Genomic DNA, 17,220 nt, shown 5'->3' with positions numbered 1-17,220 from the left:
GTGGGTGGCTTCAGTATAGTTAGCCATGTATAGTGTAGTTAGGTGTGGGTGGCTTCAGTATAGTTAGTCAGGTATAGTGTAGTTAGGTGTGGGTGGCTTCAGGAAAGTTAGCCAGGTATAGTGTAGTTAGGTGTGGGTACCTTCAGTATAGTTAGCCAGGTATAGTGTAGTTAGGTGTGGGTGGCTTCAGTATAGTTAGCCAGGTATAGTGTAGTTAGGTGTGGGTGGCTTCAGGATAGTTAGCCAGGTATAGTGTAGTTAGGTGTGGGTGGCTTCAGTATAGTTAGCCAGGTATAGTGTAGTTAGGTGTTGGGGGCTTCAGGATAGTTAGCCAGGTATAGTGTTGTTCGGTGTGGGTGGCTTTAGTATAGTTAGCCAGGTATAGTGTAGTTTGGTGTGAGTGGCTTCAGGATAGTTAGCCAGGTATAGTGTAGTTAGGTATGGGTGGCTTCAGGATAGTTAGACAGGTATAGTGTAGTTAGGTGTGGGTGGCTTCAGGATAGTTAGCCAGCTACAGTGTAGTTAGGCGTAGGTGCCACTTACCTCCCTCCAGTTCCAGCAGCGGTGTCTGGGGCTTCTCCTGGTCTCCCTTCTTTCGGTCGCGTTGGCTGGAGTGTAGAATGGGCGGCTGAATGGCGGGCGCAGGGGGCGGCGGGCAGCGTGCGTACGTAGATACATCGTGCCCAGCGCTACCCCCAGCTATGAAGTTGTGGCGTTCTCCACTCCCACTGTACCTCCTCTCCCCTGCTCTGCCTCTTCTGATTGGCCAGCGGCCGGCAGCAGAATCTGATAGCTGCCGGCCGCGATCTACCAAATAGGCAGTCGCGATCTACCGGTAGATCACGATCGACCTATTGCGCACCCCTGCTTTAACACATGTTTACATACAGTGTATGTTAAAATCCTCCATCTTTGAGAGAACCAATTTGTACTTTTATCACATGGCCGCTAATGTAAGTAGGTCTATAGAAGTGAACAAACACTATGCCTTTGATTTGCTAAAACTCGTTCGATAAAAATTTCATGTGGCACAATTTACCTCGCGGTAAAAAATATTCTTGTTGAGTATTCAGTAATACTTTAACACATGCAGTAACAGCTTGGTCAATCACTTGGTATTTTAACCTCTTGAGGATGGCAGTGTTAAAACCCCCTAAAGAACAGGCCATTTTTCACTGAATTGGCCACTGCAGCTTTAGAGACTCGCTGCAGGGCCGCACAGCTCAGTACACAAGTGATCCCCCCCTCCTCTGTTGGTGGGGTCTGATCGCCCCCCAGATGGTTGTTTATTTTTTATCAATTTTTGTATTATTTATTTTTAAATACATTTCTTTATTTTTTCTCTCTCTCTCCCTCCCTCCCCCTTCAGCGCTGTACTGAGTAAATAACCGCCGTCTAACAGCCCCCAAGCGGCGATCGCCGCTGGGAGACTGAAGGCGGAGACTGAGCCCCACCTGAATAAATGATGCCGTTATCAATATATTTATCTTGACTATTATTGATAGTATTATATTAATTACCACAATTACTATTATCTCCACATTTTAGTGCAACAAGAAGCTCACACACGTTTATTTGATTTCATTCAAACTAAACACATACAATTATCTATCTAAAACAATAACTCTGATGACTACAGCTTCCAAAGGTGCACCACAGCACAAGGACTGCTCCGGAGTAATCCTGGTGAAATCACAACATGGTATTGACTCTTCTAAGAGCGGTGCTCAAACTGCAGTGGTGCACCTGTGGGACCCCTGGAAGAGGTGATGTCCTCCACCCAGCTCCTCAATCACTGAGGGGTCTTCAGAGGAGGTGGGCAGTCGAGGTAGCCTAACAGACGGTCATCTCTCCCCGCTGTAGGTCATCAGATCAAAGTGTATGACTCCACATTATTCATAATTTCCCGACAATAATAAGCATAAGGATTGTTTCTATCACCACAACTATGGGCTTCAACCAGTTAGAGAGCATATTCAAGCTGAAGCATACAAAATGGAGGACAGTGAATCACAAGATGGAGGATATTTAACAGTATGATTAGGTCATTTACACCTCCTCCCCACAAAGCCTTTCCGTTCCTCACCTGACCAAAAGACGCCGTTATCAAATATAGTTAATTTATACTATTATTGATACTATTACATTATCCACCATACCCATAGACGCTACTTATGCACATATACATACAAGTTTCAGGCATCAGTCTTAGATTAAATTCTCTGATCATTTTGACCACATCATTGAGTTTGGCCAGTAGGTGTTTTGCACGTATTGCAAAATATGCATACTGATTTACAATCACGATGAAGGCTCATTTTCTACTACCGCATATAGTTTTATGCTGAACTGCAATCGCCAGCTGGCATGATTCATGCTGCGATCGCGCTTCGTTCCTGGCGGCCATATGATGCAATTGCAGCGAATCGAAAAAGCAGCCTGCACGATAGCAAACGGAGCGCACTTGCGCTTGCGATCGCACTTGCTAGTGTAAAAGGGCTTTAAGTGCAGTATATCATATCCTTTGTGATCATATAATTAGATGTGACCAATAGTTACTCGGCCGTATTGCAAAACTTGCATAATTTCTCAAAATCATTGTAAAGGCATTCCATAACCGTTTCCAAATTTAAATATGTCTACATGAAGAAGTAATGATGCTAAGAAAATTAAGTTTTTTTTCCCCTCACAGGTACTCTTTAACACAGGGGTGCCCACAATTTTTAGGCTCGCGAACTACTTTAAAATTTGCAGAGTCCAGGAGATCTACCAACATTTAGGTAGCTAGGTATAGGTGCCTTGAGTATAGGTAGATAGGTATAGGTGCCTCAAGTATAGATAGCTAGGTATATCTGCCTTTCAATATAGGTAGCCAAGTATAGTATAGTTAGGAATAGGTACCTTTCATTAGATAGCTAGGTGTAGGGGCCTTCAGTATAGGTAGCCAGGTATTGTGTAGTTAGGTGTGGGTGGCTTCAGTTTAGTTAGCCAGGTAAAGTGTAGTTAGGTGTGGGTGGCTTCAGGATAGTTAGCCAGGTATAGTGTAGTTAGGTGTGGGTACCTTCAGTATAGTTAGCCAGGTATAGTGTAGTTAGGTGTGGGTGGCTTCAGTATAGTTAGCCAGGTATAGTGTAGTTCGGTGTTGGTGTCTTCAGTATAGTTAGCCAGGTATAGTGTAGTTAGGTGTGGGTGGCTTCAGGATAGTTAGCCAGGTATAGTGTAGTTAGGTGTGGTGCCTTCAGTATAGTTTGCCAGGTATAGTGCAGTTAGGTGTGGGTGGCTTCAGGATAGTTAGCCAGGTATAGTGTAGTTAGGTGTGGGTGGCTTCAGTATAGTTAGCCAGGTATAGTGTAGTTAGGTGTGGGTGGCTTCAGTATAGTTAGCCAGGTATAGTGTAGTTAGGTGTGGGTGGCTTCAGGATAGTTAGCCAGGTATAGTGTAGTTAGGTGTGGGTGGCTTCAGGATAGTTAGCCAGGTATAGTGTAGTTAGGTGTGGGTACCTTCAGTATAGTTAGCCAGGTATAGTGTAGTTAGGTGTGGGTGGCTTCAGTATAGTTAGCCAGGTATAGTGTAGTTAGGTGTGGGTGTCTTCAGTATAGTTAGCCAGGTATAGTGTAGTTAGGTGTGGGTGGCTTCAGGATAGTTAGCCAGGTATAGTGTAGTTAGGTGTGGTGCCTTCAGTATAGTTTGCCAGGTATAGTGCAGTTAGGTGTGGGTGGCTTCAGGATAGTTAGCCAGGTATAGTGTAGTTAGGTGTGGGTGGCTTCAGTATAGTTAGCCAGGTATAGTGTAGTTAGGTGTGGGTGGCTTCAGGATAGTTAGCCAGCTACAGTGTAGTTAGGCGTAGGTGCCACTTACCTCCCTCCAGTTCCAGCGGCGGTGTCTGGGGCTCCTCCTGGTCTCCCCTCTTTCGGCCGCGTTGGCTGGAGTGTAGAATGGGTGGCTGAATGGCGGGCGCAGGGGGCGGCGGGCAGCGTGCGTACGTAGATACATCGTGCCCAGTGCTATCCCCCAGCTATGACGTTGTGGCGTCCTCCACTCCCACTGTACCGCCTCCCCCCCGCTCTGCCTCTTCTAATTGGCCAGCGGCCGGCAGCAGAATCTGAAAGCTGCCGTTCGGTTAAAATTCCATGTGGCACAATTTACCAATCGGTAAAAAATATTCTTGTTGAGTATTCAGTAATACTTTAACACATGCAGTAACAGCTTGGTCAATCACTTGGTATTTTAACCTCTTGAGGACGGCAGTGTTAAAATCCCCTAAAGAACAGGCCATTTTTCACTGAATTGGCCACTGCAGGTTTAGAGACTCGCTGCAGGGCCGCACAGCTCAGTACACAAGTGATCCCCCCCCCTCCTCTGTTGGTGGGGTCTGATCGCCCCCCAGATGGTTGTTTATTTTTTATCAATGTTTGTATTATTTATTTTTAAATACATTTCTGTATTTTTTTTCTCCCTCTCCCTCCCTCCCCCTTCAGCGCTGTACTGAGTAAATAACCGCCGTCTAACAGCCCCCAAGCGGTGATCGCCGCTGGGAGACTGAAGGCGGAGACTGAGCCCCACCTGAATAAATTATGCCGTTATCAATATATTTATCTTGACTATTATTGATAGTATCATATTAATTACCACAATTACTATTATCTCCACATTTTAGTGCAACAAGAAGCTCACACACGTTTATTTGATTTCATTCAAACTAAACACATACATTTATCTATCTAAAACAATAACTCTGATGACTACAGCTTCCAAAGGTACACCACAGCACAAGGACTGCTCCGGAGTAATCCTGGTGAAATCACAACATGGCATTGACTCTTCTAAGAGCGGTGCTCAAACTGCAGTGGTGCACCTGTGGGACCCCTGGAAGAGGTGATGTCCTCCACCCAGCTCCTCAATCACTGAGGGGTCTTCAGAGGAGGTGGGCAGTCGAGGTAGCCTAACAGACGGTCATCTCTCCCCGCTGTAGGTCATCAGATCAAAGTGTATGACTCCACATTATTCATAATTTCCAGACAATAATAAGCATAAGGATTGTTTCTATCATCACAATTATGGGCTTCAACCAGTTAGGGAGCATATTCAAGCTGAGGCATACAAAATGGTGGACAGTGAATCACAAGATGGAGGATATTTAAAAGTATGATCAGGTCATTTACACCTCCTCCCCACAAAGCCATTTCATTCCACACCTGACCAAAAGGCGTTGTTATCAAATATAGTTAATTTATACTAATATTGATACTACACATTATTCACCATACCCATAGACGTTACTTATGCACATATACATACAAGTTCCAGGCGTCACTATTAGATTAAATTCTCTGATCATTTGGACCATATCATTGAGTAAGGCCAGTAGGTGTTTTGCACGTATTGAAAAACATGCATACTGACTTACAATCACGATGAACGCTCATTTTCTACTACCGCAAATAGTTTTATGCTGAATTGCAATCGCCAGGTGGCATGATTCTTGCTGCTGATTTATTTTTACATACATTTCTGTATTGTTTTTCTCCCTCTCCCTCCCTCCCTCCCCCTGTCTGCCTATCAGTGAGATCGGCTGTGATAGGCTTAATAGCCACCAAGCGGCGATCACCGCTGGGAGACTGAAGGCGGAGCTGAGCTAGCGAGCAGAGATGCGCACGCATCAGCGCGTGCGATACCCTGCAAAATTAGCCCCAAGGTTGTTACGCCAATCGGCATGACGCGGTCGGCAAGCAGTTAAGGAATCATGTGGTATTTGATTCAGTTCATTAAAGCAGCAGGGACAGCCTTACTATACCAGGAAAAGAAAATATATAAGTAGGTAAATACTAGTTCTACTTACATAACATAAGTATTGTACCGTTAGCAATTTTATTTCAGTTTATTATATACCTGTATCGTAAATAAAGAGATAACTGTTTCAGGCAGTTTCCATCTTTACTTACTCTGAAGCCAACCCTAATGTCCTCCCTTACTCTTTTTTGCTCCTATAAACCGTGATATCTACCTTTCTTTGTCAACACATGTGAGCACATCATAGCTCTTATTTCAGCAGCTTTTGCAGAGGGGTGAGGTGTTTTTCCCTTCTCAGCTTCGTGTCACACTGAACTGCCCTCAGCGAATCAGTGAGGAGAAGGAATGTGGGAGGGCAGATAACAAGTATCCCTCTCCCTGGCAATGTACCAAATAGAGTCAGGCTGACTGTGGTAAGAGTTATTTCAGCAGAAACATTTATGATTATATTGGAATGCTTGTAGTACAGGGTCAGGTTGTAGACTGCATAATAAACACAGAGCAGTGGGTAAATGGAATTTGATTTTATGGCTGACAATCCCGCTCTAAGGAATTATGCAGTATTTCATTCTGTCTTTGATGGATTATTGCAGCACTTTGAAAATGGAAGCCAGATGTGATACAGATAGCTTTTTTTTAAATTATACTGACAAGTAAAGAGCAAGTCCAAGCTGCATTTACAGGGATCATTACCCCTACCAATGCCATTTACACTGACACTTTGACACACAGTCCAGCGGCAGACATACAGCTGCGCTGGTGGCGCAGCCAAATGAGGTATCCATGACTTTAGGGGCCTATGTGACCTCTGCAGGGTTGTATAACCCACAAGGCACTGAGACCCCTGCACCGATTGGATGGTTATCCAATGTCTGCGGCAGGCCCTCTGAATTGCAGAGCACAAGCAGAACAGAGTAGAGACGTAACTGACTTCTCCAGGCTCCAGTAAGGCGATCACGTTCCTTCCCTTTTTAGCATCCCTATCTCTATGGCACCAGTGACATCTCATCATGTGACCCGCCTGCACATGCTAGCGGGTAATGTGATGATAGACACTGCTGGAGCCTTACAGGCCAGGAATCTGGAAGAGGAAAGAAAGTAATCACCTTGCTGGAGCCCAGAGAGGTGAGTGACCGGCTGCAGACACACTGCAGAGCGCTGTGCTGGCCGTTTGCGCTGCGTCTGTGTTTCTTTAAAAACACTCCTATTGACTTGCATTAAAATTGTGGCAGTATCAAGGCGGTCGCGATATTTTGAAAAGTTGCAGTCACTGCAATTTTGCTGTGATTTTTACTGTAATTTATATGCAAGTCAATGAGAGCATTTTTTTTTAATCGAAGCGGTGTGTCTAAGGCCTAAATGCGCATCATTGTAAGCAGTTAAAGAACAACAGTACATTGAATTCCCATCCAGACGATGACAGTGTTTCTGGTTGATACATTGGCAGTGTAAGCCCGGGTGCAGCAACAACCCACGGGACCCCTCTTGGATACAAACTTCCCCATGTGGCTGGTAAAACATACACACACCTACACTCCTATGCCTGGCTATACTGGGAGTACCTATGCCTGGCTATACTGGGAGTACCTATGCCTGGCTATACTGGGAGCACCTATGCCTGGCTATACTGGGAGCACCTATGCCTGGCTATACTGGGAGTACCTATGCCTGGCTATACTGGGAGCACCTATGCCTGGCTATACTAGGAGTACCTATGCCTGGCTTTAATGGGAGCACCTATGCCTGGATATACTGGGAGCACCTATGCCTGGCTATACTGGGAGCACCTATGCCTGGCTATACTAGGAGTACCTATGCCTGGCTTTAATGGGAGTACCTATGCCTGGATATACTGGGAGCACCTATGCCTGGCTATTGTTTTACACTTGAAACAACGTGAAGTGAGAAAAAAACAACGTATGATATAATGAATTGTATGTGTAGTACGGATAATAAATAGAACATTAGTAGCAATAGCTACTAATAACAGTAGCTAATTTTTATTTTCAATTATATAGCTTTTTTTTATAACATTGCATCATACTGTCACAGTTCCAGCTTTAAAATCACACTTTTTTTAAGCCATAAAAAAAAGCAGATATAATGACCCCTTGAATTTTCCTGCAGTAAAACCTTATCTCAAGCTGTCTCTCACTGTTTCTTGGCTGTTTAAGTGCTTCAGAAAACAGGACTGTATTCAGCCCAGTGCCTAGCACAGGCATGGGCAAACTTGGCCTTCCAGCTGTTAAGGAACTACAAGTCCCACAATGCATTGCAGGAGTCTGACAGCCACAGCCATGACTAATAAAGGGAAATGCATTGTGGGACTTGTAGTTCCATAACAGCTGGAGGGCCGAGTTTGCCCATGCCTGGCCTAGCAGCTTGTAAGTTTCAAAATGGGATAAAGATGACAGCCTTGTCTGAGTCCCTGGACCAACTTTCCTGAGACTTCCATTCATTGTAAAGCAGCTCTCTCCCATTTTATGTGCAGCCCCCTCACCCATGTGCAGCAGCCTCTCTCTGTCATGTATGGTTCCTTTGAGCTGTAGCTACTCTTTCCTATATGTTGCTCCTCACTTGCAGCCCCTCTTTCATATGCAGCCTCTTTCAGCCCCCTTGGGCAGTAGCTGCCTGAAGCCCTGACCTGCGTTACCTTTCCAAGTATCTGGCCCTGTTGCTCCTGCTCCATGCAATATACACAGCCCTGTCACTTAAAGAAAACCTGTATCGAAAAAAAAGGGCTCCTGGGGGGTACTTACCTCGGAAGGGGGAAGCCTCTGGATCCGATTGAGGCTTCCCACGTCCTCCTCCTTCCCACGGTGGTCTTGCTGGGCCACTCCGCACGGCGGCCATGTAAATATTACCTTCCTGGCTCCAGCACAGGCGCAGTAGCCACTCTCTGCTCGGGATCAGGCGGAAATAGCCGATCCCATTCAGGTCCATTCTACTGCACAGGCGCAAGTCACCTGCTCCTGCACAGTAGAGCGGACCCGACTGGGATCAGCTATTTCCGCCTGATCTGAGCCAAGAGCCGCTAGTGCGCCTGCTGGAGACGGAGAAGGTAAATATTGCAGGTGCGACCGCACAACAGCCTGACAAAGTGTCCACTGTGGCTTCAGAGGGGCCCAGCGAGACCACCATGGCGCAGAGGAGGATGGGAGGAGCCTCAATCAGATCCAGAGGCTTTCCTCTCCCGAGGTAAGTACCCCCAGGGGCCCTTTTTTCGATACAGAATCTCTTAAAAACTGTAATCACACAATACCATAGCCACTGATTTTCTGCACCTGGCTTGCTTCTTGTTAAAGTGCCCATACATGGTACAATTTCTTTGTCTTTTTTCAATTCGATAATTTTGTTCGATTATTCTGTTAGATCGAATATAAAGATTTTTCAAACACAATCACATTTTTATTGAATAAGATGGGATAATAGTTAGTTTTTCTTGATCAAAAAAGAAAAAGATTATTTTTTGATTTTCATTTGTTTCGATCGTTTAGATCAAATAGATGGGAATGTTTGTTATTGTACTGCGTATGGGCACCACACATTGGCAGCTGCTGACCAGAGATAAATGTACAGGGTGCTACTAAGGCCCCTTGTATGCTTGTCCATTATCTTTGCATTGTGTTACCCTTTGTGCACACAGATAAATCCAGAAGGTCCGCACACTCATATGTAGACCAAGTCTGCTGTTTTATTCAAAAAACGTGACACAATTCCCTTCCATAACCAACGATTCGTTTCGGGCCCCCGAGGGGTCCCCTTTGTCAAGGGAAACACACAGAATGGGTTACTTGGTCTACATATGAGTGTGCGGACCTTCTGGATTTATTATTGACTGTTACTCAGGTCCAGCACCTCCACAGTGGTGTGCGGTTCCTCCTCGGATTCCTGACTTTGTGCACACAGGGTAACACAACAGCAATGAAAGTCTATGTGACCTAATACACTTACTGCGTCGCGTCGGAAGTTCCCGATCAGCCGCAAACTCGATGCGAAGTCAACAGCACATTACCCTCAGACTTCTGCTGCAACCCAGCGGTGGCGAAATACATGGAAGTCAATGGACAACGCAGACGTTTTTGGTGATGTGCTAGAAAATAATGATGGGCACACAAAATACTGTCGCTTTGGGCAGATATTTTGACATTCTTCACTTGGGGGGGGGCGGGTGCTTATATTTGTTGCCAGCTGTCTACACATTACAGGACAACTGAAGGGAGAGGAATATGAAGGCTTCCATATTTATTTCCTTATATGCATTACCAGCTGCCTGGCTATCCTACTGATCATCTGCCTCTAATACTTTTAGCCCTAGACCCTGAACTAGCATGCAGCAGTTCAGGTGTTTCTGACATTGTTGTCAGATCTGACTGGATTAGCTGCATGCTTGTTTCTGGTGTGATTCAGACACTATTGCAGCCAAATAGATCAGAAGGATAGCCAGGCAACTGGTATTGTTTAAGAGAAAATAAATATGGCAGCCTCCATATTATTCTCATTACAGTGCTCCTTTAATGGTTGTGTGTTGAGATATTTTAATGGGACAACAAATTTACACTGTTCACAACTTCACATTGTATCAAAGTTTCATAGCTTCAGTGTTGTCCCGTGAAGAGAAATAATAAAATATTTACAAAAATGTGAGGGGTGTACTCACTTCTGTGAAATACTGTACGTCATTACATGCACATAATGCAAAATTCAATATGTAGGATGGACTAGCTGTCATTAAAAAGATAGAGCAAGGGAGCATATTAATGATGTCCAGAATAGAAGAAACACTGAGGGCTCTTGCACACTGCAAGTGATTCCGATTCAGATACCGCATTTTAATCAGTTTTTACATCCGATTCAGATTCCGATTAGCAGTTTGCTCCCTGCACACTGCAAATCGGAATCTGAATCGGATGTAAAAACTGATTAAAAAGCGGAATCTGAATCGGAATCGCTTGCAGTGTGCAAGAGGCCTAATGTGTCCTGACATGTCTTAGATCTGCACAGAGGCAGTCTGAAGACTTTTACCTTACAAGCTACTGAGTAGGCTCCTATCATAGAAAGGGATAGATTAAACAGTTAAAGGATACCTTAGCTCTATCTTAAAGGACAACTGAAGTGAGAAGACTATGGAGGCTGCCATATTAATTACCTTTTAAACAATACCAGTTGCCTGGCAGCCCTGCTGATCTATTTGGCTGCAGTAGTGTCTGAATCACACCAGAAACAAGCATGTAGTTAATCTTGTCAGATCTGACAGATGTCAGGAACACCTGATCTGCCTATGCTTGTTCAGGGTCTATGGCTAAAAGTATTAGAGGCAGAGGAGCAGAAGGGCTGCCAGGCAACGAGTATTACTTAAAAGGAAATAAATAGGGCAGCCTACATATAACTCTTAGTCAATCTGCCCAAACATTGCTAGATGTATGGGCACCTTAAAGGATACTTTAGGGCTAACTTCAATTCAAAAAGGACCGCTAATGTGTGTATGGGGAGCGGGGCGGATCCTTACCGTACCTCCCATGCCTCGGCGTCTCCCTCTGTTCTCCGGTAATAATCCAATTCCTCCTCTTCCTCATCGGCGTGGTCGGTGACCTCTGACCGGGACATACGGTGCTGTGCATGCTCAGTATATGCACTAGGGTGTCTTGCGACCACTTGAACGCGCTTACATCATATGGCGTCAATGTGGAGTGTGGTCACAAAGCGCCCTGGCGGATATACTGCGCATGCACAGCGCAGGATGTCCGGGTCAGAGGTCAATGACCGCGCCAAACAGGAAGAGGAGAATTTGGATTATTACCGGAGAGCGGAGGGAGACACCAGAGTACGGGAGGTCCGGTAAGGGTCCGCACAGCTCCCCATGCACACATTAAGCTTCCTTTTTGAATTGAAGTGAGCCATAAAGTATCCTTTAAGGTGCCCATACATCTAGCAATGTTTGGGCAGATTGACGAAGGGACAGATCCCTCTCTGATCGAATCTACTCGCAAAAAGATCTGTCGGCTGCCCATACACTGCAGGCCAATTCCCAATCAATTTCACCATGAAATCTCTGGGGAATTGGCCTTGTAACGCTGCCCTTCACCACCTGGCTGCTGTCCCCCCAAATGTAAATGTGCCCCCCAGTCCCTATGCATTGTAATCTCACCTGCTCCAGCTGCCACCACCGTCCTGCTGCTCCTGGTCTCGTCCGCTGCGTCCCCCGATCTCCAACACGTATGCTGGAAAACCTAAGGGATTGAAGAGTGAATGGCATATGTCAATTTTTTTCATGAATGAGTTGTTAATATGATTGTATTCTATTGTTTATATACGATCAGCACCACAAAAAATACATTTAGGCCCCATTCACACTAAAGCGTTTTGCCTGCGATTTCGGCAAAACGCTCAAACGCTTTTTAAAAGCGATAACGAAAATGAAACCCTATAGGCCCGTTCTTACTTGGGCGATTTGCGCTAATCGCCGCAAATCACCCAAAAACGGGCAAAAACGCAAACGCGTCGCCTGCACCATTTTCAGTCGATTTCCCGGCGATTGCGTTTTAGTGCTATAGAAGCGCTAAACGCGATTGCATCAAAATCGCAGCAGTGTTCAGTGATTTTTCTGCGTGAAATCGTAGAAAAATCAGTCCTGCAAAACGCCGGTTGAAAACGCAAGTATGAATGGGGTCTTATGGACTACATAAAGGTGGTAAAATTGGTCAGTGATTGGCCAATGATAACGGAGGCCTGGAAACCACTAGCAGCAAGTTACTAAGCCATTTTCAAGCACTTGTGACTTGAAAAGCTCTCGCTAATATAATGCTATAGCTGTGATCCCACTAAAGGGCTTTGATTTTATGAAAATGTCCCCATAGCATTACATTAACAAGAGCTTTTCAAGTCACAAGCGCTTTGAAAAGGCTGCTAGTGGGTTTGAGCCCTAAGGATTTGTTCACATTGCATTCCGCTCGCGTGTCCATCCGCGGTGGGCTTTTTTGAGGCTTTTTTTTCCAATTCCCGACGCTTGGGTGGGCGATTCGTTTTCGTGGTTAGCGGTATCCAACGCGTTTCTCCCAAGCGTTTTGGCATTTCACTCCCTGACGCAGGAAAAGAATAAATACAATGTATTTATTCTTAAAAACGCAAACGCAATCGCTCCACAAAGCAGTTTTGTGAGCGTTTCATGTTTTTTTCTATACCTTCCATTGAAGCTAAATTGCCTTAAAAATGGCTCAAACACCACTTTACAAAGCGAAACGCAAACAAGCCGCTCATATGTGAACTACCATACAGAATCATTGTGTAAGCGCTTTCAGGACGATTTTGAAAAATCGCCCGCGCTTAAAAAATAACAAAACCGCCTGCAGTGTGAACAAGCCCTAAAAGTGTGTACCAGACTTAAAGGATACCTGAGTCCTAAACAAATCCACAAAGTGACGCCCTGCGTGTTGTGTGGGGAGGTGTGCATAGGCTTACTGCACCTCCCGCTGCCCGACATCTGCCCCCCTTCCCTATCACTCCCGCTGTTATTAGTCCTGGTCAGTGTGGTCAGCGCCCTCTGACTTGGACATACTACGCTGCACATGTGCAGTTTGTCCACTTGGGGGCCTTGTGACCGCGATCGCTGGGGACCACAGGTGCTGTACAGACATGGTGCGTTGCGGTTTTTTCCGCATATGCATTTTTGTAGCATTTTACGGGCATTTTTATGCGTTTGCGATTCGCATATGCGTTTTGTATGTGTTTTTTATGTGTTTTTCGATTGCGTTTTATGCAAATCACTAGGAAGACAACAGGAAGCGCAAACACATCAGAAAATAATAAAAAGAAATGCATATAAAACACATGAAAAACGCATACCATTGCGTTACCATTGATGTTCATTATGTGCGTTTTTGATAATTATGCAACAAAACCAGCGTGTTTACAAACGCATGTTTAAAAACGCATATGAGTTTTTTATATGCGTTTTTTGAGGCGGCCCATTGACTTCCATTAGCGCCAAAAACGCTGCGTTCTCTGCAACGCTAGCGCTTCTGCTATGTGTGTTCCTAGCCCGAGAGACAGAGGATCAAGCAGGGCAGCCAGGCAACATTTAAAGCGGACCTGAACTCATAACGTCATCTCTACTCTAAAAGATACGCAAAAGCATAATAACCTTTAAGCAAAAAAAGTCTTTGTTACAGCTGATACAAATCTTATAATAAATCTGCACAGTTTCTACTTCCTAATTCATGTAAGCAGACATATTGTTTACAGCCTGTGCTTTCAAATGAGCTTATCTGCCATCTCTGCCGTGGCAGTCATGTGACACAGGGAGAGATCAAATTACAACTTGTGATTAGTCACAAATGAGGGGGAATTAAACTCTCTAAATACATACAGGGTACATTTCTCTATGTCTTCCTTCTGTTCTGTGCAAGAGTTCAGGTCCATGTATGGCAGCCTCCATATCCCTCTTGTTATAGATGTTTATTAAACAGATGTAGACAGGAGGTATATTGGATCATTTACATGTGTACTAGAAAACACAATGCCCAGTACACACAATCCATTTTTCCATCAGATTGACAGTCAAACTGATTATTTCCGACAGCGCCAATCTGTTTTCTGGACAATTTTGTAAAGAAGTGGTTGGAAAATCGGTCAGAAATTAGATTGGACCTGTCGGAAATAATCGATTTGACCGTCAATCTGATGGGAAATTGCATTGAGTTTACTAGGCATTAGGGATTGGTAACTGCCATTTTTTTTTCTTTATGAATAAGAGCTAGTTCACACCGAGGGCGTTTTTCGCATTTTTTCAGCCCGGCGATTTTCAAAATAGCCCTAAAAGCGCTTGTGTAATAAGTCCCTATAGGATAGTTCATATCAGCGCGTTTCGTTGGCTTTCCGCTCAGCAAAGCGCTGCATGTATCATTTTTAGGGTGATTTTGTTACAATGGAAGGTATATGAAAAAAAATTGCGTTCGCGTTTTCATGAATAAATACATTGTATTTATTCATTTCCGGGTGAAAGAGTTCACTTGCTGACTGATGTCAGGAAGTGAAAAAAACAGAATCGCTCTGCAAAAGTGCTTTGTATAAAATCGTAGCGCGCAGTGGAGCGCCGGGAGGGGAAAAAAAGCACGCAAAAAATAAAAAAATCACTGGCGTCAGCAATTTTGATTTTAGATGTGAACAAAGCCTTTGTGTTTTTAATATAATTGGATTTCATCCATTTTCATGGCTGCACCACGTTTATATACGATTAGTTTAACAAAATATGCATTTATAGACTATACATGTTTCATGCCACATGTCTATTGATTGATGACTACAATCTTTTTGTGTAATATACAGTATCTGCTCATTATAATCTGCCAGATGTTTTGAGGGACCTCTGGAAAGATCATCTAACAGGCAACCTAGGCAGGTGCCTGGGACCTAATGGGTGCTGGATTGGATTACGATGAAATGTGGCCATAAGCAAGGTTTTGCCCACCTGCTCCTATGGTCCTTTTGGTAACCTGAAATTAGAGGGTCAAACTGGCAGTAGAGCCCCCTGACACACATTAGGCCCCAGGCACCTGCCTAGGGTGCCATGTGGATGATCCTGCTCTGGCAGTACTGTTTGGGAACTGCACAAAATCATTTCTGTAGTGCATTTAAAAAGCACACTGTCCACATCACATATGATTTAATTAGAGAAATGCACACATTGTCATGATGGGCAAAACCTGTATAGTGTGCATAAAGCCTATCATTCCAGCCTGGGAAGGGGCCACCAGGAGGGGCGGGGAGACTGCGCTCCTCCCCCTCATCCTTCTACATGGCCGCATGTCAGCTGTCTGTAGCTACCATCTGCAGCTGTCCTCCCTTCAGTGCCGACAGGGAGGGGCCTGATCCTGGATGGTTCCGCCCCCTTCTATGTATTTCCAGCCAACAAGCACCAACTATGGGGTACGGCAGGGTACTGTTCTGTTTAATGGATGCCCCGCCCCCTTAATTACTTAATTGCAGCACCGTCTACGTCTTTCTCCCCTGCAGCTGCATTTATCTGAGTTGCCAAACAAGAGGAGAGGATCGAGCCTCGAGCTAAGCCTCGCCCCTAACATTCCAAAGCCACGCCCCCAGCATTCCAATCTCCGCCCCCGACATTCTAAGCCACACCTCCACCAACGTAAGAAAGGAGCGAGAGTCCGGGGCTCGCTCTTTAAACTGAATCTCCCCTGTGTGTATATATATATATATATATAGTTTCAAATCACACTGTACATGATACACATTATTAATGGGAGAATGCACAAATTGAAATGCTACAAAACCGTGTATAGAGCGCATACAGCCCGAGATTCCAGCCAGCTGGGGGAGGGACCACCAGGAGGGGCGGGGAGACTGCGCTCCTCCCCTCATCCTACATGGCCGCATCTCAGCTTATGGGCACTGCACTGAGGTTACTGTTCTGATCAGTGGCTGCCCCGCCCCTGTACTCACTTGCAGCACCGCCCACGTCTTCCTCCTGAGCTGAGCCGCGTCCCTGTCTGACGAGAAGAGAGGATCGAGAGGCTCGAGCTATGCTCCGCCCCTAATTTTCAGTCAATGCTCGGGACCAGGCTCCGCCCCCAACGGGCTAAGCCACGCCCCCGCAGACGTAGGAATGGAGCAGAGCGTGAGTCGGGCTCGCTCCCTAGTCTCTCCCATATACATTCACATGTACATATACAGCATGTATTATAATAGCAGTATATGCTGTCCTGCAGTGTGCAGAATTCCCATAGAGGAGGGGGAAGCTGCTGTTGTGCTGCATCCGCCCACTGCCCCGCCCACTCTTTCACATAAGTGCACAGCAGTTCTTATGAGTTGGGAGTGAGTCACAGTGTGTCTGACTGACTGTGTATGTGGTAATATTGTGTGTGTGTTGTGTGACTGTGTATGTGGTAATAGTGTGTGTGTGTTGTGTGACTGTGTATGTGGTAATAGTGTGTGTGTTGTGTGACTGTGTATGTGGTAATAGTGTGTGTGTGTTGTGTGACTGTGTATGTGGTAATAGTGTGTGTGTGTTGTGTGACTGTGTATGTGGTAATAGTGTGTGTGTGTTGTGTGACTGTGTATGTGGTAATATTGTGTGTGTTGTGTGACTGTGTATGTGGTAATATTGTGTGTGTGTTGTGTGACTGTGTATGTGGTAATAGTGTGTGTGTTGTGTGATTGTGTATGTGGTAATATTGTGTGTGTTGTGTGATTGTGTATGTGGTAATATTGTGTGTGTTGTGTGATTGTGTATGTGGTAATATTGTGTGTGGTGTGACTGTGTATGTGATAATATTGTGTGTGTTGTGTGATTGTGTATGTGGTAATAGTGTGTGTGTGTGTGTGTGTGTGTGTGTGTGTGTGTGTGTGTGTGTGTGTGTGTGTGTGTGTGTGTGTGTGTGTGTGTGTGTGTGTGTGTGTGTGTGTGTGTGTGTG

At 45.1% G+C, this 17,220-nt stretch overlaps 1 protein-coding gene across 19 annotated transcripts in view; it reads right to left on the bottom strand.

The window, feature by feature from the left end:
- Nucleotides 1-17,220, bottom strand: part of LOC137547218 (uncharacterized) — a 742,288-nt gene that overhangs the window by 393,946 nt on the left and 331,122 nt on the right. For all 19 annotated transcript variants that reach the window (XR_011026524.1, XM_068270547.1, XM_068270550.1 and 16 more), the window contains one exon: nt 11,939-12,020. Coding sequence is in view for 18 of the 19 variants with exons in the window: in XM_068270547.1 (XP_068126648.1) it covers nt 11,939-12,020 (82 nt within the window). In the remaining variant the exon portion in view is untranslated. The remainder of the gene's footprint in view (nt 1-11,938; nt 12,021-17,220) is intronic.

The sequence above is a fragment of the Hyperolius riggenbachi genome, chromosome 2 (assembly GCF_040937935.1).
Source record: "Hyperolius riggenbachi isolate aHypRig1 chromosome 2, aHypRig1.pri, whole genome shotgun sequence".
Lineage (NCBI taxonomy): Eukaryota > Metazoa > Chordata > Amphibia > Anura > Hyperoliidae > Hyperolius > Hyperolius riggenbachi.
Note: the sequence above shows the minus strand (reverse complement) of the source record. Positions and strands in the feature narration are given on the sequence as shown.